A 23,358-nucleotide genomic window follows, 5' to 3' on the forward strand; every position below is an offset into this window, starting at 1 on the left:
GTCTAGCTTGGAGACCTCCACAGGTCTCCTCCTTCTCCAGCAATTTCACAAATAAAACGCTGGCAGGGGGCTGGAAAAATCCTGTTTATCTTCTTCAGAGGGGAGGTTTCCATAGGGGAGGGGATCAAATCACAGCAGCCAGCATCTCTCCCTCGTGTTGAACCTGGAGAGAGGCCCCCTGATGTCCCCATGGACAGTTTTAAACTGGTTCCACTGGGCATACTGGAGCCACAAGTGCAGCACCCTGGCAGCAACACTCTCTCTTTCCTAATTTTTAGGGACCTCCTCACTAGTCCCAGGTGTGCTGCCCTAAAAGCGCTCTGCAGAGCACGGCACAGGGTCTGCCCCAGAGCGCCTACACTCCTCCAGGAGCCATGCTGCAAAGTCAAAAAAAAAAGGGATTAAATGGTTTCCTTTCCCTCTCTGGGCTCAGCCATTCCCCACCCCCCTCCAAGGCTGGCCCTGGAAGGGGTTTTTGCCTTTTCTCAGGTGATGGGGGAGGGATCCAGCGCTGGACCCAGAGGCCCCAAACCCTGCTCTGACTTTGCTGCCTGAAGCACAGAGCTCTCAGAAAACACAGATGAAAGGGAAGCTGGGGGAGGGCTCCAGACTGGGAGAAACAACCCTCGTGGCAGGTCCTTTGGCAGGGGTCAGGCTGCAGGACACAGAGGAGATATATTAAAAGGGGAAGCTGAAGGAATCCAAATAATCAGGCTCCCCACTGGATAATGCCTTGACAAGAGGAGATGCTGCCGGAGCCAACGAAAACTGACTCGCACAGAGGGGCAGAAAAGTAAAAACTCCCTGCACAGAGGGGCTTGGGCTGGCCAGGGAGACCAGGGAGGCACGGGGGAAGGGCTGAAAGCTGGAAGGAAATTAAATAATAGCCTGAAATTCCCAGGTGAAGAACAATGGAATTGAAAACAGAAAGGCCCCTGAGAGATAAACAAATCGGGACGGAGAGGCCAAACGCAGAGAGAGAGAGACCTGGGGGCTGAATTCTGCACCCTGTCCTGCCATCCCACCTGGGCTGGAATGGGGTACAGCCCTGCCAGGCACCCCACAAGGTTTGGAGAAGGCCTAAGTGCCCATCCTAAAAATTCTTATAACCTGAACCAGCAAAGCCACATGAAAAAGATCGGTTATCCCTATTTATCTGAGGCACAGAGAGATTAAACTCAGTTCTCGTGCCCTGAAAGGCTCTTTTACACTCTGTTTGTCTAAAAGGACTTCTCAGATGATATAAAATGTCCCTACTTTCCCCGGGGAAAGCCAGCACAGCCCCACAGAGAGTTCTCAGCAAGATGAGGAATTAAATCCATGCTTGGGAATCCCAGGGAAGATCCCTGGATGTGCAAGGCCCTCAAGAGGAATATTTCATGGGATATCCATCAGGAAACAACCTGGGAGACAGAAATCCATGGAACAGCTCTGAATAACTTCTGACACAGGTGTTACAAACTGCTGGAGCCTCGCTGGCTGCGACAGATGTGTTTTGATTGAGGACATGGTCCTTGGAGGGTGGCAAATTATTGACTTGGAACCCAACAGCAAATTTTTTTGTTTTGTTTTCTTTTTTGGCAATTCTGTTGTGTTTTAAAAATTCATGGGCAAGCCCTGAAAGCACTTTACCAATAAGCATTAATATTCCCAGAGGAGAAACTGAGGCCTGGGGAGTGGGAGTTGCTGCACCACGGTGCAAGAACAGGGCAAAGAACCCAGAGAGCTTCCACAGCGTTTCCTTGCCCCCCCAGCACCCACAGAGAGTCCTGCTGGGATTTACCCACTGCACCAATACTGAACCTGCCCACTCTGCTAAATTCCCTACAAATTGGAAAACGCAGGAAGCAAAGATGGAAATCTGAGTTTTCAGCTCCAACCGAAAACTGTTCCCTAGTATTGGATGCCCTTTCACACCCTGCATTCTTGCAGCACCAGCCCAGTTTGTGTTCAAAAGCCTCTTCTATTTCCTTTTCCAGTGCCACATGCTGCTGTGTCAACATGATACAGGGTCTTCCTAAACAAAGGAATGTGTGTCTAGGAACCATCCACAGGGAATGACGGCCAGAACCCCGCCAGCAGGGAAAAAAACGAGGTCCCACGCTCCTTTTTACAGCACAGCTTAAAAACTGGGAGTGGGTAGCACCTAACACCGGGTGTCGGACACAGGATGGGCGAAGTCTGACACCCTGGAGGTTCTTCCACGAGCCCAAGGATTATCCCTGCACAGGGGAGTTCATTTTTGTCCCTCTCTCTGCCCCTCAGACAGGTATGAGTGGCTGAAGGTGTGCATGGATGGGTTTGAATTCCCCCTGTGCCCGTCAACCACGGCCACAAAGACCCAGGAGAGTCATTAGACCCCGCTCTGGTCCCAGCTCTGCTCCCAGCTTGTCATTCCATCCTGGCCAAGGCACTTCCTCTGCCTTGTTGCCTTCACTCAAGCTGGTTCTGAGGCTGCAGCCAAGAAGGTTTTCATCAGAAAATGTGGTTCAGAGGGGAACATATGACCTGCAGCTGAGCTCTGTTGGGGTGTGAGACCATTGGATTGCACAGTGGCATGCCAGACCTCCTCATTTCCATGTAGGATTGATTCAGAGCACTGCCAAGGATCTGCAGGAAGCATATGCATTTGTTTAACATGGTGGGAGCACTAGGAGGAAGCTCAGGAAACATCAAGCCTTGTTGCAAGAAATCCTGCCCCTGGAAGCTCAGGAAAGTGGCCCAGGCTGAGCCAGGATGGAGTTTTCCCCCCAGGTGCCCCTGTGGGACATTGTAAAGGAGAAGTGAAGCCAAAATCAGCCTCCCTGATAACAGGGTGACCTCCACCTTTCCTGCCTTGCCTATCGCTGCAGATCCAAGCCAAGCAGAAGGGAGAGGATGTGCCTTCCACCCAGTCAGTGCCCTCTCCATCTGCACTTCTAGTTTCTGTAGTTCTTTCTATTTAAGTCCAGCACGGTTTTGAAATGACACAGACGACCTCTGGACTGGAATCTCAGTGCAATTTGCCTCTGTCAGGAGAGAAAGGGAAGCCTCAGACCCGCCAGACTTCCCTCGCGAGGACTTGGCCCCTTCATTTAGAAGAAATCCTAAATATTTGTTTTAATTGCGAAATGGATCCTCATAAACCAGCAGGCCTGTGTGCTATCAGGCTTTGGATTGCATCAAGCCTGGCATGTGGGCTCATGAGGCAGATGGTCAGGGAAAAGCACCTTGGCACAGCCTTGCCTGGCATCTCGCAGACAAAGGGCTGCACCAGGGACGGCGCTGCCATCGCAGCGCCGAGGATTTTGTCTTTCATCGCCCCTTTCCAAAGGCTGGATCCAGCAGGGTGCTAAGCTTCTGTCAGTCTCTGTCAGCCCTTCACTCCCAATGTCTTTCTCCCCACAGTCTGGCTGCTGGGGGAGTGAGGTCTCTTGGCAAAGCCAAGCCTGGGTCTGTTTTCTGAGCCGCCTGCATGGCCGTGGGCGAAGCACCAGCTCTGTCTGCACCCCCAGCCCCTTCCCAGCTCCCTTTCCTGGAGGTTTTGACTGGCTCCATCTGAAGAGTGCCCAGGCACACCCCTTACAACTCAGATTTTCACAAAGATTTAACCCTGGCTGACTCCGATCCCAAATTCAGTATCTTACAACTCCCCAAAGGAACGTTTCTCACTCGTTGTTGGGGCCAGCGATGGGGTTCAGCAGTGGGGCAGCTCTGCTCCTCCAGGGAAGGGGAATGCCCTACCCAGGAATTCCAGATGTTTTCCTCTCCCTGAAACTCCCAGAAACGAGCTCCTGCTGGTCCACACCTCCCATGGAGACCGAGGAACCAGAAGAGGGTTGGACTTGCAGACTGGAGGAGGAACACTGCTGAGGATTGGCTTCCTGTGAGCTCGGGCTGGGCAACCTGGGCATGGCTCTGCACATGAAAATTTTGCCTCTATTTAAACTCTTTGAGGGATGAGTTGAGAAAAAAGCCAGATTCCTGTGGGTGCAAGTGATATTCCTCCCTGCCCTCCCTAATGGCTGCTCAGATAAACTCCAATCTAAAACGACACCAGAAACCTTTTGATGCCTCCTCATGGCCAGCATGGCCAATTTAGCCCATTTTAGGAGATCCAGCACGAGCAACGGCACAAACACAGGCTGGTAAAATTCTAGCATTTAAGAGTATTAATTTAGCCCGGCACATTAAGTCCACAGATCTTTCTGCCAATTATTTTGGATAATTGCAACTATCACCACAAACAGTTTGAGATGTACAGGATCTGCAATTATCTGTATTACCCCCCCCCACTGTAAATGAAAGGGATAAGGAGTAGAACCATCAGGGAACGACTTAAAGCTTCTATTTGCTGCTGGGAACATCTGAACCATTTCTCTGACACCTCCAAAAATTGATTAAGGGGAAAGGGGATGGATGAAGGGAGATTTATCTACAAACAGACTGAAAAGAGGGCCTGGGACTGCGGAAAGGTATGATGGAAAAAAGCTGAAGAATGAAATAAAAAGGGAAATAAAGGGGAAATAGTAGAAATTATTAAGTGAAGAAGCCCGACATGGTGGTTCCAGCCTTATTCACAACCCAATTTAGGCTTTGGCTCTGCTGAAAGGTCCCGGGGGAGGATGCAGACAGCGATGGGCGCCCTGCTCTAGGGCCAGCTGGTGCCAGGTCACCCCTGCACCCGCAGCAGGGACATTGCCCACCCAGGGAGGAGCCAGGCAGAGCAGATCCAGCCGGGAATGCCACTAGAGGGCCCCTGGGCCAGCGGAATGCGGCTCACCTGGGGGCTGAGAGCTGGCCAAGCCGTCGGGGTTGAACACCTCCCGTTATCCAGACAGGTGACCTTTCACGGGGTGGCCCTTCCGCAGCCGGGCTGATGGAGATTTAGAGGGGAAAACGCTCCTTGCTCGGGCTCCAGCGCTGCTCTGGAGGTCTCCATCCAGCCCCACATCCAACCCCAGCCTGTTTTACATCTAATAAGTCAAGCACAGCCTGGAGAAGTCTGATTTCCAAGCCAGAGCAGCATCTTGCACCCATTTGAAATGTCCATTTGGAAATTCAGTGTGAATAACACAAACACAAGACAGATGCTGCCACTTACCCAAATGTCTTGGAGGAACAAATGGGAGGCGAATTTGAAAGCAAATGAAGCAACCAGATTGTAGCTCTTAAGTGGACTCTGTGCTACAGCGAGGGGAAAACTTGGCAGGGAGGGACTCAGTGCTCACCACTTTCCTTGATCTACATAAACCATAAGTGCACATGGAGCTGTTCGCTCTGAAGCTGAAGACTTAATCAGAAGCAGGTGAAAAATCCCTTTTTTTGGACCACAGGTTGTGCCTCCACGGGGACAGCTCAGCCCAAAAAGCCACTGCCAGGGGCTGGCTGGGTCAGCAGAGGCCCAGTGGCAGCTGCTCCAGGATGTGCAGCAACAGCAGCAGGTGCACGGGGAGATTTTGGACACAAACCCCTCATTTCACCCAACGCTGCTGCTCGGAGATGCTCCCTGTGAGAGCGGCAGCAGCACCGCGGCACCACTGAAGGTTCGGGAAGGAAACGGGGTGGAAAAGGGGTAAAAAGGTGGAAACGGTGGTTCTGTGTGCGAGCCCCGAGCCACCCAGACACTGAGCATTCACTGGGAGAGCACATTCCGTGCAGCTGGCATTGTGTCAGACTAGACTGGCTTCGTGCAGGAAATACTGAGCACTTGGACGCTCGGAGCGAGGGCTGGGAAGGCGTCCAAGATTGTGCTTCACATCTGCTCCTGCGAAGCCAGTGCGAGCCCTGTTTGAGCGTGTGGGGTAAACAACAGCAGCCCCAGCGAAACACAAGCACCAGCAAACGTGGGGGTGCTCTGGGGGCCCCCAGCCAGAACCTTTGGAAATGGGAGAGGAGCCTCATCCCGGCACAGCCGGCAAGGAGGAGATGCTGAGTGACCACAGCACAGGTCAGCCAGGGAAAGGTGCAACTCAAAGTTCAAATGTCAGCAGTTTGAGTCCTGACATCAATGAAATGCTGGAGTTAATCTGTTTTGCCCACACCATGTCCAGTAGCATACATCTCTCTTCTTAAAAATGGTCTTTTCTTTCAAGCAGTCTGAATTTATTCCTAAGAGAGCTACCCAAAAAAAAGCCAGGGATGCACAATCGCAGCCACCTCCCGACTTTCTGTTGCTTTTCCTCGTCACCTCCATAAAGCACAAGCCCATTAAATGCTTCCATTCCTGTTGTTGGCACCAATAAATCTAAATTTTCAAGCTTGGCAAACCCAGCTAAACAACTGGCATAGAGATAAATGATTCCTCAAAGATAATGTACAACTCTCATTACCCCAGGACTCCTTTTTGCTTTTTTTTATCCATCCCCCCAAATACTGGTTTGAAAGTCCTGGAAAAGCACAGCTTTCTCCCCCAGCAATAAAGGTACCAGTTTTCCCTGTGGATTCTCAGGTTTTTTTCCATAAGGAAATTCCCTGTGATATGGCAGCTTTCATCCAAACTGGGAGCAAACTGGGAGCTGGAAAAATGCAGCCTCCCCAAAGAGCCCAGAGAAGAAACTCCTTAGCAGCCAGCACCCCCTCCAACCACCCAATAAACGGCATTCAGCTCAAACTCTCCAGCACTGCAAGGGAACAGGAGAACAAAGGGATTTGGAGCATGGATTAGATCATTCCAAATGGTCTCAACATTGGTGCTTTGGGGGTTTTCTTTTTTTTTTTTCTCCTCCCTCAAGCCGTGTGGCAAAGGCTGGATTTGAACCTCTGAGGACAATGTTTTGACACAAATATTTAAGCTATTTAAAATAAGTAATAACCTTCAGTTACCTTCAAGAGTATTATATTAAAAACAGAGAATGGGATTAAAACAGATTAGCTCCCAACGTTTCTTAATGTGGCAAACAGCATCAATCAGATCATATCAATGCGAGCTGACAGCTCAGGGAAATCCAGAGGAGCAGATTCCCTTAGAAAAATGAGATATTTGATCAATTCTTGTAAATTCTTTTTTCTGAGCTGTTAGAAACTGCATTGACTTCATAAAAATGTAATGACAGCTCAGCCTTTGCTTAGCATAACATCCTGAAAGTGCCTGAGAACATTGAATTAAGGCGCCCCGGCAGCGCCGTGTGTGATCGAGGAGTAAATACTGCTGTCAATTCGCTCTCCAAGTGCTGCTGCCCATCGATTTCCTACTCGGGGAAATCAGGGAAATGCCTGCCTTGCAATCCCAGCTCTCCAGCCTGCACTTTAGTGCCTGCAGACAAACTGGTGCAGAGCCCTGGTGGGATCCATCAAGCCACGAGGTGTGAAGTGAGGGGTGAGGCAGCACGAGAGCCAAAGTTTAAGGATGCAGAAATTCCCTTTCACCTGCCCTCACTCTAACCCTCCCCAGGGAAGCTGCTCCATCCCTGGAAGTGTCCAAAGGCATCTTGGGTGGGGCTTGGAGCAACCTGGGGGAGTGGAAGGTGTCCCTGCCCATGGCAGGGGGTGGAAGTGGATGATCTTTAAAGTCCCTTCCAATCCAAACCACTCTGGGATTCTAGGATCCAATCCCCCCGCTTTTCCCAGCTACCCTGTTACCTCTCCCCCACGGGATGTGTCTGCTGGTCCTTAATTTCCCATCCCAGGAAGAACTGGGCAACCACGTTGATGCCTTTTCCTTACATTTTGCTGGGACTCCTATAAATGATCCCAGGCAGAATTCCAGTCAGTTTTGGGTTTTTCCCTCATGTTTTGGAGTCATCTGTGCACGCCAACAAAGGAAAAACTACGGCTTATTTGTAAATTAATCACCACAGAGTTAGGTGGGATATTGGGAAGGAATTCCTGGCTGTGAGAGTAGCAAGGCCCTGGCACAGGGCGCCCAGAGCAGCTGTGGCTGCCCCTGGAAGTGTCCAAGGCCAGGTTGGACATTGGGGCTGGGAGCAGCCTGGGATGGTGGAAGGTGTCCCTGCCCAGGGCAGGGAGTAGAATTAGATGGACTTTTCCATCTCTTCCAACCCAAACCAGCCTATCTGCACTTATCCCACGGGGATCAACACCAGCAGGAACCTGGGGCCTGGCGAGAGCAGCCGCTGGAGCAGGGCAGCAGCACCACTGTCACTCGAGGGACCCGGGCTCCATTTGTGCTGCAGATCAAGCCAAACTCCCACTCTCCAGCACAATCAAATCAAGCATGAACGAAGCAGAGCCTGGTGCTTAAAATGGCAGTATCTGAGTGCTCCGTGGGAACCGCCATCCAAATCCCCCTGCATTAACTTGGCGTAATCTTGGAGAAATCTCTTCCCAACTGTTTTGAAATAAATCCTGTTAAATTCTGCAGGGAATTGGCCTTATCTCTGCACACCTGTGTGGGTTTTTTCCTACCTTTTCCCCCGTGCCTGGACAAAAGGGAGCGGGGCTGTGTGTGGCAGTGTGTGTGTGTGTCTGAGAGGAGCTAAAGAGACAATTATCTTCCGCTGAAAATAAACATCATGAAACTATAGATGCCTAATTTTTGCACCTGGAAGATCCTCTTACAGCTATTCACTACTAATCACTCTTAGCTAATAAATGAATAGAATAACTAATGTGATTAGAGTAATTTGCCTATTCATCAGGAATATTAAATGAATTGAATATTTTGTATTTGACTCGTCTCTCGCAGCATTTCCCTGATACTGTAATTAGCCCCTTGTCTGTTCCTGTGGCAAAAACACCACGTAGCCTTCGGAACAGGACACTCGGGCTCATTCTGCATCACTGGACAGATGGACACCTGCTTTTATAGCCATACCTTTCACGCTAGAATTAAATAATCCCACTGGAAAAGGCGCTGGACTCATGATGGAAGGAAGTCAGGGCAGAAAAGAAGGATAAAACCCTTGGTTTGGAGCAAGAAAGTACCCAAATAAAGAGATTTCACAGAGCAGCCACTCCTGGTCACGTTGGAGGTCACCCTAAGAGGTGACATCAGAGAGGTGGCAGTGACAGAGGAGCTGCTCTTTGGCTGGAAGCATTGCTTAGGAAGTTGTCCAGGAAATTCTTGGCCACTCTGCCTCTTTTCCCTCTTTTCCAGGTGGGAATGTGACAGCTCTCTGAAGACATCCAGGTGAACTCCCAGACCTGTTAATACACGCTGGGATGGTGGCTGTTATATTTAAATCTTGCTGAGGAGTCAGGAGGAAGCTGAACTATGCAAATGATGATATAAAATAACCGGTGGGCAGATATTCAAATAAGGATTTCACTTATATACATAAAGGAAAAAAAAAAATTCAGATCTAGGATGGAGTTTTCCATATCTATACAAGGCTTTTTGAGAGAAGACAGCAAAGATTTAGAAAATTAATGCTGGTCCTTGTCTGCTTCTAGAAAATAATGGAGATATGCAGAACAACAGAGAAAAGATGCATTAATAAAATTGCCAAAGATCATCTGTCACTTCCTCTTGGTAAGAAGCCAAAGCATCTTTTAAAATGCATTTGCACTTAACCAGAATGATATCATAATCTTCCTTAGTCATATCTTTTCCTGCCTTCCTGCTACTCCACAAAGCAGACATTTTTGTTTGCAGGAGACAAACTCAAAATGCTGCATTAAAATTAAAAAAGGGAGGAGGCTGCACAGAAAAGCTGCACAAACAGAATCACCTTGAGCTGAACCTTGAGCAAGAAATACACAGGGCACATTCAGAGCAGGGAAGGAAATTAAGGAGGGGAAAACAATGAATTATTGAAGGCTTCAGGGTTCTCCAGTCTGGAGAGCTCTAAAATCAAGATGTCACACAACCCTTTTGCTGTGCTTGGTTGGAGTGATGCAGATATGAGGTGGTCGTAATCTTTGGAAAAGATTGGAGTTAATAATTATGGTTTCATTTGGGTTTCACTGCCTCTCTTTCCCAGCTGACCCCACACAGAACCAAGTCCCCTTTTCACATTTATTTGTGTCTCTTGGTTTTGGGGTTGTGGGGTTGTTTTTTTCTGGGTTTTGGGTGGGTTTTTTTTTTTTTATATAGCTGCAAAGAAACTTGGACCTAAAACGTGAGTATCACTGGAATTCTGCATCAGCCTCCATCCTTATTAATTATGCCATAAATCTCTACCTGAACTCCCAGATGTCCCCGTGCTGAAGCAAGATCTGGATTCCTGTTTCAGAGCTGAGCTATTGTGAATCACACACAGCTACCTGGAGAACATCCTTCGAGGCACAGACAAGGCAAAGTCTCTTCTCAATTCTTTCATATCTTGTTACACAACAAAATTTCTTTCCCAGCTACCCACAGCTCCTCACCATTATTTTACTGCCTTCCTACTTAGACCTGGAGTTTTCACTGTGAACCTGAAGCCAGTTTCACAGATTTATTTAGGTATTTTTAACACTCTCCCCGCCCTTAATTTCTCCTTTCAGATTGCTTTCAGACAGCAAGAGTGTAAACCACTTTGATTCCTGGGTTGTTGTGAGAAAAATGCTATATGAATGAATAAGTTACAATAATAATAATACATTACAGTGATAATGATGGATGTGTTTTAAACAAAGCCTCTGGCTGCCAGTGTGGAGGAGCTATGGAAAAATCAAAGATAATCTTGCATGAGGAGAATTGTAATGAGAAAGACCTGGAATATTTTATCTCTGAACTGCTCCTATCTGCTCGCCCCAGATCAGGGCTGTCCCAGTTTGACTTGAAGAGTGTGGCAGGTCTGGAACTAAATTTAGGCCCAGGTGCTCTGCTGCTGTCAGGGAGGGAGTGGTTGGATCCATCCCGGATTCATTCCTGGCCCCGCGGGCTCCGAGCCTCGGCCCCAGCGTGGGGCAGGACCCCGTGGTGCTCAGCACTGCACACACACACACACACAGAGCCCGTTTCATCCTCAAAGCCTCTGCCAGCCAGCCAGATGAAAGCAGAGAAAGAGATTAAAAGCTTCGCCCCAGCCGCCCAACAGGTCACTGGCAGGGCTGGGAAGAGCTCTCCCACTGTCACGCCAGAGTCTCCAGGAGAAACCCGCCCTGACAGTCCTGTCTCACTGCTGGGAAAGGGCAGGTGGACCTTAATACAGCTCATTTCTATAGGAAAATGGGGATATTGGGTCAAACTCGGTGCCTGCAGAATGCTACAGCTCAAACCAACAGGAATGCTCTGAACAAAACCTCCTGGTTTATGTAAAGAATGAGATTTTTATAGGAAGGGCCTCACAATTTATCCTAGTGGGGATACATCCTTTTCAGTTTTATCTCACCAGCTGTTTATCAAAATATCACCTCTAACACAAGCATAAATTGGGCTGGAGTGACAACCCACAATTTCTTTAGGCACGTGCACCTGTACAGTTGTTAAGGAGAGCTCCTCAATCACAGGGATTTTGGAAGTACAACAGAGACACCAAGTCCAAGACAGAAATCTTTTCTACTCCAGTTTCAATCCCAAGGGCTGCCAGACCTCGGGATGCTAAAAAGCTGAGGGATACCCTCTACAAAATATAAGGCAGAATAATGTAATGTGTCCAAATTTCAGCAGCATCCCGAGATCTGGGTGACTGCAAAGCCTCTTCAGCCACACTAAGTATAAGACACAAAGCAGCAGAGCCTTGCAAGCTCCCTAAAATGCTTTGGAGGCTCCACAATCCTCCCCCTCCACCAAGCCCTCAGCCTGTGCAAATCCCTGGCGTGCAAGGCTTGGGCTTGGGGGTCTCTGGGGCTGGGGGGGGATTTACTCCTGGCCACTGATTTGAACGTGTGCTGAGCCAACATCCCGATTTCCTCCACTGCCTAAATCTCTCCACCCTCAGGACAGCTCCTAGGACAGACCCTGAGAAAGTAATCTCATGATTTATGAGGTTTTCTAACAATGGCAATAAGCAAGGCAGCGTTTTAAGCAGCTAACTGAATTGGGATGTGGGCTGGCTTTTTTCTTTTTTCACAGCACAATGTGGATCTATTTAGCCCTTCCAGCTTGAATTTCAGCCTTTCTTTGCCCATGAGAAAGCCTGGTAAATGGGATTTGGGCTAGGAGCTATAGGGGAGAATATCTTTTAATTAACCAGGAGGGTGGCTCAGGGAAGATGCAGCACTGCCTCTGAGCTGAGTTTCCAGCGAGACAGTCGAGTACAAATTAAAGTAGAGCAGTAAATGCAAATCAAATTCCTGATGGCTCCGATTTACCTGGGCTTGTGGAGGACTGGGACGACTCCGGTGCTGCTCTGCAGGCAGGGCACTGCCCCTCACCCGACCATTTCCACCTGAGCAGCTCAGGTGATGTCAATCCACAAAGATTTTTTTCCCCTGAGCTCAGGGGTGCCCTGTCTCTATTTTCAAGGCAAGGCAATCAAACCTCTCATTATACTGCAGGTAGGGAAATATTTTTCCTGAGAACACAGCGAGTTCCTCCACCCAGAAAGCACAAAGTGGGCACAGATCCTGCCCTTTCTGCATCAGCAGCGTGGCTGGGGGCTCCTGCAGAGCAGGGAGGTCACGCTGAGCATGGCTCCACTGTGACTCCTGTGTCACCTGCAGGACACAGGAGGTGACCAAAGGCAGAGCAGGATTCATACCCACAAAATATTCAAACTGTGGGGAGGTTGGAACAGAGGCAAACCTTTGAGGAACAGCTGGAAAGACACAAGCTCAGGAAAGGCCAGAGACGGGGCAGCGCAGAGCTCTTCCCAAGCAGCCCTAATGGGAACTCTCACCTTGCTAAAGGCTGAGTGAAGCAAAAACGAGGCACAGCTCCAGGAGAAACCAAACTTCCCCAGTGCCAGCACCCAGGGAATGGCTGTGCCTGCTCCCAGCATGGACACGGGGATGGAGCCGAGCCCAGAGCCTGATCCTGATACCCCCACGACTTCATTCAGTGCTGGCCCACACCCATCCCTCCCTCGCCATCCCTCCCGTGGCCCTGTCGTGCTCTCCCTCGCCAAGTCCCGCAGAGTTTCACTGGACAAGGCCTGTGAGTTAAATTTACATTTTATTTGAACAATGTTTCATCTTGTTCCTGTGTGCCTCCGCTGGCGATGAGGCAGTGAGAAGCTGATGAAATTTATTCCTGCTCTTGCTGCCATGCTGTATAAATAAAGGGAAAGGAATAAAATACTTCTCCAGCAGGAAGTGAGAAGGCTTTAATGCTTTGTTTAAATATGCAGTTGAGAGACTTTGTTTATCACGCAGCATCTGTATGTGCCCACAGCTGAAATTTGCTCCCTAAAATTAAAAGATCTCGCTTTGAATGCATTTTTTATCTATGTCACACCACCAAACCTGGTGGATTTACCCTTAAATCTATGCTGGGTAAGAATCCCCCCCAAAAAGATGCCCAGGAACAACATGGCCACTGTATTCGTGTATCTCAGGTACTGTGAACTCTGGCTGGCTGCATTTCCCAAGAATAATTGGTGTATACACACACACAGGGAGATTTATATTCCCCTGCATCTCGGGCTATATACAATATGATTTAAATGGCACAGGCACTGGAGAAAGTGGACAGTAAAGCGTACAGTATTTGAAAATAAACATAAAGCAAAACGGTTTGACATCCTATTTCACTTAAAATGTAAATGGTGAACGTTCAGGGCATGATTTACAACCTTTTTAAAAGAACAAATGTTTTCTCTTTTTGGCCCCCTCACTCAGATGCCACAAATCAGGAGAATTCTTTGCAGCATCAAGAAATCCCCCGTGGTGGGTTGGCTCCTTTTTGTTGCTATCCTAAGGAACAGACATGGATCCCCCAGATCAGTTTTCCTGCCTCTCTTTTTGTTTTCCCCTCTGGTGTCTTGGACTGGAATGTGTCTGCATTGTGAATTTTAGGCTGTAGGCTCTCAGGGAGAGAAGAGGGAGAGGAAGGGGATGGGATATGTGAGGAGCCTGTAGCTCAAGAGCTCATTATTGCAGCCAGGGTAAACACCTTTCCATGCCCTCAGTCCTGGCTGTACCACTGCTCCCATCACAGTGTGGGGAATCCCTAAATTCCCTGATTCCTGCTGCTGCCAGGAGGTGCTGACACAGGAGAGCATCCAGATGTGCTCACAAGCTCTGCGCACATCGCTTTTTGGGGGTCCAGCCTAACCTGCCTCTGCTGTATTCCAAAATAGCATCACTTTGTGCTGGTACCATCCCTGCACCTCCCTTCTCCTCACCCACCACCAGCACAGTAAAGATGCGGAAGAGAAACTGCCCTGCGCTGTTCTTCTCCCAGCAGAGCACACGGAAGATACCTGAGAAGCTTTTTCAGGATTGAGCCCCTTTCATTCCCAGATCACAGAACATTCTGAGCTGGATGGGACGCACAAGGTGCAGCTCTTAAGGGAATGGTCCACATCAGCTGGGCAAGAACTGACTGGAGTTCCAGCTCCAACACACAAAACCCAAAGAACCAACAGTGTCTTGTGCCCCTGAGCCATCATCTACTGACCCCCACAAGGCACAAATCCATGAAACCTGATCTCCAGGAGACCTTCCTGCATGGAGAGGAGGAGTAGACAGCCCCACCAAAGTGGTCCTTGTGCAGCTCCATGGCACCAGCACATTCCAGTCTCAAACTACGGCCACACCACAGGGATACCCCAAAAACACTTCCCAGCACCTCCTGTCCCTTTCCCAAGGCACTGGGATGCAGGATGCTGCTCTGAGCATCTGTTCTGGGTGCAGGGCTGGGTCACAGAGGACTCTGCACGACCTGAGCACACCCTGGAGCCTCCGCCCTCCTCCCGGCCCTACAGCAGAGCCAGCCCCGAGTTTCCAGCCGCACCATCCAGCCCTTAAATCTTTAATAACCTTTCTTTTCTTTACTCAGAGCACACGAGTGTGAGCACATCTTCCCAGATCAAACCGAATCCTTAATTTAAGCAGCTGTTAATAAGGGTTAAATCTGCCGGCTGCGGTGGCCCCTCCGCTCCCTCTTCCCTGCTCTCACAATCAATGGAGCGGGAAGCCTGAAGGGTGTCCATTTTGAAAGCCATAATGAATCATTTTTCCTTAGCAAATCTGGCAAACTTCAATCCTGGTTCCTGCAGCCTCCCTTTCACATGTCCAAGCCCTCTGTGACACATCAAATTTAATGAGACTGCACAGACCTCAAATAAGGCACTGTAGCACTGCTGGGATACTTTATTAAGGAGGATCAGACAGAATGTGTTTGCTGTTTAAGAGCCTTTAAAGGCAAATTACACTTCTTTTTGGGGGGATGAGAGCCTCCCATTTTTGTTCAGTCTCTGGCCCTCCTCAAACACATCCTGCAGGCCAATTCAAACACAGAGTTAAGGTTTCTGCAAACAGGGAAAGCAGCAAAATTGGCAGCGAGGGCTGAGGGACCAGCAAGGCTCGATTGAAGGTTGTGGGGTAGGACACAGACAAAGGAACGTGTTATTTCACAAAATAATAATAATAATAATAATAATAACAGTAATAATAATAATCTGCCTCTGACAAGCTGTGCGAGGGAACACCCCACCCTGCTAGCAGGTGCTGCCCTGGTAGGTCCAGAGAAAGGCCAAATTAACCCTCTCTGGCTGGTGGTGAGGTGGGAAAAACTTTCTAGAAAGATCATAAAATCCTAGAGTGGTTTGGGTTGGAAGGGACCTTAAAGCCCATCCAGTCCCAGCCCTCAAGAGGGGTGATGTGAGATACGTGCTGAGCCATCCTTGGGGAAAAGCTGGGGCAGCCCTTGAAGAATGGGGAAAATGAACCCTTATTTTTATTGCAATATCCATATAAATAAATACAACCCCCGGAAGCAGGCAGAGTGCAGCTTTGCACATTCCAGGTTTTGGGGCAAGGGAGGCTCTTTGGTTTTGCTTGGTCTGCTTGTGGACGCTGTAAGGGGTTCAAGATGAAATCCTGGATGACTTCAGGAGTTTTTTCCAGCCATAACCAGCTAAGGTTATGTCCTTGCAGACTTTTTTCCCTCAGAAAATCCCATTCTGTGCGAGGACTCGGCGCTGTGACTTTTGCTGGAGACTGCAGCAGACACGTGGCTTAGCAACCTCCTGCTTAATTCAGAGCATCTCTTTTGAGATCATCGTGTTCAGCTTCTCTGTGTCCACCTCTGGCCACGTCCAGCTCTAAAAAGAGCTGTAATTTATTTCAGCCAGTGCCCAGGCTGCTGGACAAGGCAGTAGAAAGCCAAAACGAGTCTCTCAGCCTACGGATTCCAACTTAATTGGGGTTTATAGGGAAATATAAAAATTGGACTGGCTTCCAGAGAGCTCTCAAGGGTGCCTAAGGAAGAAAGTCTGTGTCTCAGATTTTTTTGAGACTAGAGGAAAATGATAACATTTTTACCTTGTTGGAGTGAGGACCCAGCCTTCCAAAAAGTGCAGTAAGAAATAAAATCCTTTAAACATCAGAAATGTTTTGGTTGCAGGATAAACACGGAGATGTTTCCTGTGCCAGGAGAACTGAGGCAGAATCTGTGAGAGGTTTAATTTGACTTTTCTTCTCCATCTTTGGCTGTCTGAGAAGGTTTGGGGCTCTGCACGGCGAACAGAGTGGCCATTTGGATCCAGGTCACATTTTCTCTGAAGCACCTGCATTTGGAATCACAGGAAGAGTGTGGTTAATGGATCAGTTTAATGACATCAGTTCTGATCCATCTCTAATTAAGGGCTCTGCCAGGAATACAGTCAAGCAATTCTAATGGCCCAGAGGAAAAATTGTGAAGTCAGGTAGTGAAATTTGCTTATTAGACAAAATGGGAAGAAGGAGTGCAGGGGCACAGAAATCAATATGAAAGCACACGGAGAGAGCCCAGCTAATGAAGTTCAGTGCTCAGAAGTGGAATTACAAAACCCTGCCCTGCTAACAGCCTCGAGGATGTTCACCTGGAAAAGGTCCAGTTTACGTGAACTTCTAAACAATTTGTTGCACGCTCCAGCTTCCTCAGCTGGAGGATTTCACCACTTCTGGGTTTGTGTGTCTCTCAGTGCTTTTAGAGACAGCTCCATGTCTCCTTCTAGAGCCAGTTCCCTTCCAGTGGTGCCTGTGGTGGGATATTCCCAGGATTTATAGCCAGGATGGTGACAAGACTCTTGAGGATGGAGAAAGGTAGGGTCACACCTGTAGCCTGGAAACTTCTTGGATAAATGCCATAATGGCCCCCAGTAAATCCCAATAAACGTTATGACACAAGTATCCCTGGAAAATTATTCACCTGTGGCCTTTTTATCCAAGGAACTTTTCAGTCTGTTCCCACCACAGCCATTCCGGTGGAAGGTGTCCCTGCCCATGGCAGAGGGCTGGAATGAAAGGATCTTTAAGGTCCTTCCCAACCCAAACCATTCTGGGATTCTGTGATTAGCACAGAGGAGATGCATGTAAAAAACAAAAAGCCAGAGAGAAACGCTGATTCTGCCAAAAAATTAAAACCTATTTATTCTGTGGTTATCTACAGAGTGCTGGGGAGGGAAATATTTATAGGTGGGATAGTTACAGCTCCAAACCCTTCACTTGCAGGCTGGTAGAAGAGGAACAAACCAGACTCTTAGGTTTTTTGTTTGATTGGTTTTTTTGGGGGAGTTTTCATATTTTTAGGGGGAAAAGTTAGCTGAAGTTTATGAGCTTGAGCTGTGGAGCAGAGCCTTTTGTGTCTCGCTAGCCCACATAATTGCACTCCCCCCTCCTCTCACCCGGTGGCAAAGGAATGTAGGTGGAATGTCTTTACACGGAGAGCGGCTCATGCAGGGACTGCACAATGAGGGGAAGAAACAGGAGCCAATCTAAGTAAAGGATCAGGCAAGGAAAATAATATTGGGCTGTCTGCTACCATGTCTAACCCCGTGAAATGCCTCCATGAATCCCCTGCTTCCTTCTGTCTTAAAATGTCCTCCTCCATCCCAAAGGTTCAGGGCACATATCTTGTTACAGTCTCCTTTCTAGCACTTCGCTTTTCCCCCTCTCCTTTCATCCTGCTGCCGCAGATATATTTACTGGCAACGGAAAAAATCAATAAAGGAGAAGGAAATGACTTGGCAGCCTTCCGAAGTGTTAAAATAATTCTCATCTAATTGAGCCCCATTGTTTTTAAACAATATTGCCAGCGGTGCAGCTCAGGAGCTTGGCCTCGATTTTCAGAAGCAACTGGTGATTTGGGGTGGTTCTGACTTTTTGGGGTGGCCTTAAAGGGACCAGTTTGGCACAGCCACGTGGGAAACATGGAGGCCCCTCCATCACACTCCTGAATTTATCTGTCCCTCGAGGGATCCCACCCCACAAGTTTCATTTGGGGGCATATTTGAGCACAGCAGCCCTAAGAAAGGCTGGACATCCCATAAACTATCCCAGCTGCCTCTCACCAGAGAAAACTGGGAATGATATTAGCAACCAACAGCCTGAACCAGGTGCATTCCAATCTGTCAATTCCTCGTGTGAGTTATTGCTACTTAAATACAGACTTTCTGTCCCAGCAGTGAAATATTCTGGCACGTGCTGTGCAAGAACATAGAGATCTGACCTTCACACTGAGCTGCTCCTTGTAAGCTGGAATCTCTCCTGGAATTCCGATTTTCCCACATTTTGTGGTATATTTTGGAAAATCAGAAGAAGGAGGACTCGAAACGTTGAGATGCCCAAAGATCCTCTCTGTTCCCACACAAAATATTTCCTCCACAGCTCCAATTAAAACCCAAAGAACTTCATTTCTATTTAGACTTTAAAAAAAAAGTGGTTTTGCTATACAAAAACAGAAGTGAAAAGTCATTTCCAAATGGAAAATTGGAGCATTTAATTTGGAAGAAGATGGGAAGCACATCTCCACTTCAGGAATGCTCAGTCTTGAGTTGAATCAGAGTCAATAAGTTGGGGTTTGTTCCAAAAAAAAGGCTTTTCTCAGGGAGGCAGCAGCTTAAATGAAAAGCGTCCCTTTATCAATATTTTGGCAGCTAAATGTTTAGAAATTAACTGTTCTCTGCTTCCACTTCATTGCAGGAGAACACGATCCCACTTCTCACACCTGGAAAATACCAGGATTTGCCTTTTTTTTCCAAGATATCTCCCTCTGGCACCCAAGGAAACAGCAATTAGTGCTGTCACTGCTGGGCTTTGCTCAGTTAAACACCCACTATCACCTGGAGCCCGAATTTGAACCTCGTTTAGGTACCAAGTGACCAGCGTGGGGAGTGCCTGCGTTTTTCCCGATCTCTGATTTTCCTGGAATGTGTCTTTGGCAGGACTGGGTCTGGCTGAGTGGAGCTACACGTGGAAGGACACTTTTTGTGGGCTGAGCTTGTGACAACAAGAGCTTGGTTTGAGGATGCTCTTCCCACTGCCTCCCCTGCTGCCTTTGGTGTGTGGACATCCTGCACCCCAGGAGACAGCCCTTTGTAGACCTAGAGATCCCTTTTTAGACCCCGAGATGCCCTCTTAGCCCCAGAGATGCCCTTTCAGACCTAAAGAGCCCTTTTTAGACCCAGAGATCCCCTTTTTAGACCTAAAGACTCCCTTTTAGAACTAGAGATCCTCTTTTTAATCTAGAGATCCCATTAAGACCCAGAGATCCCCTTTCAAACCCCGAGATCCCTTTTAGACCAAGAAATTCCCTATTTAGACCTAGAGATCCCCATTTTAGGCCTAGAAATCCCCTTTCAGACCTAGAATTCCCGTTTCAGACCCAGAGATCCCCTTTTAGACCTAGAGATCCCTCTTTAAACACTTGCACATAAATCCCATCCCCTCCAAGAGCATTTTTATCCAAGACGCATCGACACCAACAATCAGGAAATTATTCTGATGGAAAAACCCACTCCTAAAGTCCAGGTGTGTCCATGCCCAGAGCCCTCAGCACGCTCCAGCTGAGAGCAGCCGCTCTCCTCCACCATCCCAGCTTTTATTCCTGCTGGGAACGTGAGCAAACCACACAGGAAGGGAATTCTCTGCTGCTCCCCAAGAGCCAAATGTGCACAAACACCCACAAACGTGCACCTCTGTGCCTTGGAGGTCCTGGGGAGAGGCCTTTCTCTCTCTCTCTCTCTCTCTCTCTCTCAGCATGAGAGGAATGAATTTTTTGGGTGGGAAACATCTGCCCTTCTCTGGGGTTTATTGGCAGGGATGCACATGGCCCTCATAATGGGGCCCATTGTGCGTGCACGAGCACAAAGAGGGTAAATCAATAAACCAGGAAAGCCTCAGTTGTTGGATCGAATGCCAGCCATATCTAATGCCTCCAGGATGCCTCCTGAGCCCACCAGGTCCTGCTCGTTTGATGCCTTCACTTCCTGGGTATCCCAAAAAGAAAAAAACCCAAGATATTAACTTTCCTTTACAAAAATGGCTTGTGAGAACACAGGGCCAGGGAAAAGTTTCAGCTTGACCAGCCTCAGCGTCTGCATGGGCTGTGTGGGATAAAGGGGAGTCCAGCACGACCTTGTGGGAACACCAGAGGGGTGGGATCCCACATTCCCACCCCAAAGGTGCCATCAGCACCCCATAATGGGATGATGTTTCTGTGCTACCTCCCAGCAGCCCCACTGCCCTCAGATGGAAGCAAAAATCCATCCAGATTCTCCACTGTGGAAACATCCATCATCTCCCCAGCAAGGACAAAACAGGGACGTTCCCAGCTAACTGAAAAGCAGCCTTAGAGCAGGGAGTGGATTTAAAGGATCTTGGGAGCCCTGTCATCGTGCCACCAGCACTGGCCATGGCCACTCAGTGCCCAGGTCAGCCTTTCTTCCACGTAAGCTGGCACCAGGGGAAGGAGCTGCGTTTCAAACCAGCACCAGCCTTTGGCAGAGGGGCTCAGAGCAGAATAATGATGATGGGATTAGGGAAAAAAAGAAGAATTCATAAAAAACTAAATTAAAAATCACACCTCGCTTCACACTGGAAATCGGACTCGGCCACCGCGCTGAGGTTTGGAGCAAACCTCTTTAAATGCAACCCATTGTGTAGGGAAATTCTCCCTGGGCTCTGGGTTTCCAGCACAGCATTACTGCAGCTCCCCACGTTCCTGAAATCCCCTGGAAAGCTGCGGAAAAAGCACCGTCCTGGCAGGTCTGGCTGTGGTATGTGAATTTTTTGGGACAAGTCTCTGCAAGAGCTGCTGAGCTGCAGAGACAAAACCACTGGCGGAGGGTGGCACAGGCAGTTCCCACCCAGCTCCTCTCAGCTCATGTCTGACAAGGCAGAATCAGCTGGCTGGGATACATTTTGCTTTCCCCTCTCCCCCAAAACACACGTGCAAGTTCTGAGTGCCAGACAAAGAGAAACAAGTGCTGCTTTTTTTTGGTGTTTCCCTCCTTTCTCTTCATTTCCTCATCCCAGTAGCAAAAGGGGAAATTGAGGGGACAGACACGACTGAGTTTGCACTGAAGGGGAAGCAATAAAATCTTCCTATATGCAATAACAACCTCTGCTACTCCTAAATATCCCCAAACTGCCAGAAATAAAGACGTTGGAATAGGCTGGTCTGGTTTTTTGTTTTGCCCACCCATGATAAAATGCAGTTTTCCTCCTCACAGATTGAGAGTTGAGCAAAAGTAGGAGTGAAGATAACACAAGTTCTGTACCTTCTGCTCTGCAAATGCTCCTTTAACCTTGTGCAGCATCCAGCAAACTTGATGGAATCGTTCAGGTCGGAAAAAACCTCTAAAATCATCCAATCCAATCATCAGCCAGTCTCTCAAATAATAAAAACCTGTCAAATATTCTTCTCCTTTTCTTCTTCTTCTTGTTCACTCCCCTCGGATTTATGGCGTTTGTTGGGAAGCACCTGCACGTGAAGGGTGAAAAGGGAGATTTTGTTCTGTGCCTGCAGTTGGTAGCACAGATCTGGGGACTCTGCCGTGGGACATGGGCACCGGAGGGTGGCAAACAGGCACTGCCATCCCGTGGGAGAGTGTCCCTGCAGGCGTTTAGGAGGACACAACCCTGAGGGTCTGATTTCACAGAATATCCTGAGTGGGAAGAGACCCACGAGGATCATCCACTCCATCTCCTGGCCCTTCACAATCCCAAAAATCGCACTCTGTCCCTGAGAGCATTGTCCTGGAGCTCCGGTAGCCATTCCCAGGGGAGCCTGTTCAGTGCCCCACACCCTCTGGGGAAAGAAACCTTTCCTAAAATCCAACAAAACCTCCCCTGGCACAGCTCCAGTTGTTCCCCCAGGTCTTGTCCCTGGTCACAGAGAGATCGGATTTGTGTCCTTGGCCTTTTGGGGCTTCATATCCCAATCCTTCCAAAGGAAAGAAAGCACAGTGAGGTTCGCTTTCATTTTTCCTCAGAAAGCACCAGGACGAGGCATTCCTAAAGGGAAGGGGCCAGCAGGGTGTGGGACTGAGGCACTCAGGTGAAAAAAACCCCAACCCCAGCTGAGTTATTTGGGGGTGTAAAAGCCTCCCCCAAAAGCCCTGCCAATAAAGGGCCCGTGTTTCACACGTTGTTAGGCCGCAGCCATGAGCCGGGGCGGGGGAGCCCTTTGGAAAGGGGCTGTTCCTGTATGAAAATCCAGTTGTGAGGGGCTGGGAGGCACAGCTGGACACAGCTGCACACAGCTGCGGGCTGGTACTGGAGCTGCAGCCTTGCGGCAGCCAGCTCTGGCATGTGCACAGGAGGCCCGGCAAGGGGAAGGGGAAGCGCAGTTCGCTCCTGGCTGAGCCGGGAACATCCACCTTCTGCCACAGCTCCATGTTCCTCGCTTCATGCTCCTCCCTCCCCTTTCTTTTCTCTTTTTTTTTAATTTACTGAACAAAAAAAAAAATCCTCCCTTTTGACCCCTTTCTCCTGGCAAGTTTCCAAACGCTCCGAGCATCCGACTGGACTCTCAGTATCACCCCAGGCTGGGATGGATAAATCCCACAGCTCCCAAACACCCAGAGGGGAGAATGCTGCTGCTCCCCCAAGCTTTCCATGCTCCCAAACCAGTTCCAGAAGGGGGAGAAGCTGCTGCTCTCCCAACCCTTTCCATGCTCCCAAACCTTTCCATGCTTCCAAAGCAGTCCCAGAAGGCTGCATCTGTTCTGCCTTCCTGATCTTTGTGGTGTACGTGGACACGCAGATACTTGGAATTAACAACGGCTTGGAAGGATTTTTGTATTCACACATGACGCAAGAGCAGGGGAAGGAGGGTGAAGGCAGATTAGGATCTGGCCCACCACATGGAACAGGAATATTTGTGCAAAATATTAATTTATTGTCCCTGAGAAAGCAGCAAACCCTCAGGAAGTGGCATTTCATGGGCATTTACTTATTTAGGAAGCACGTGAGATGCCCAGTGGTTGTTAGAACAGGTGACGAACATCAAAATAAATCAGCTTTCCTTCAACATGAGCAACCAGCTCTCCATCCCCAACATACTTGATGTCCAGGAGATCTTTAACAAGGACCCAACAAACCCTAAATTGCTCCAAAATGGCTCTGCTGGCCATCAAAGCCTCATTCAGGCCCTTGCCAGCGGGGTAACGCAGCACCGCA

The 23,358-nt window shown here is 48.8% G+C and overlaps 1 protein-coding gene across 4 annotated transcripts in view; it reads right to left on the bottom strand.

The window, feature by feature from the left end:
• Positions 1 to 23,358, bottom strand: part of LOC121667599 — a 95,015-nt gene that overhangs the window by 66,376 nt on the left and 5,281 nt on the right. For 2 of the 4 annotated variants that reach the window (XR_006017116.1, XM_042034424.1), the window contains exons 1-2: positions 21,456 to 21,732; positions 16,237 to 16,481 (exon numbers count right to left, since the gene is read on the bottom strand). Coding sequence is in view for 1 of the 4 variants with exons in the window: in XM_042034424.1 (XP_041890358.1) it covers positions 16,237 to 16,481; positions 21,456 to 21,557 (347 nt within the window). In the remaining 3 variants the exon portion in view is untranslated. Of the gene's footprint in view, positions 1 to 4,762; positions 4,980 to 16,236; positions 16,482 to 21,455; positions 21,733 to 23,358 lie in introns of those variants that run through there. The other 2 variants (XR_006017113.1, XR_006017114.1) reach the window with 2 other exon arrangements.

Source organism: Corvus kubaryi, unplaced genomic scaffold (genome assembly GCF_017639235.1).
Source record: "Corvus kubaryi isolate FWS band 111438036 unplaced genomic scaffold, C.kubaryi_AGA036_p1.0 37367, whole genome shotgun sequence".
In the NCBI taxonomy this organism is placed as follows: domain Eukaryota; kingdom Metazoa; phylum Chordata; class Aves; order Passeriformes; family Corvidae; genus Corvus; species Corvus kubaryi.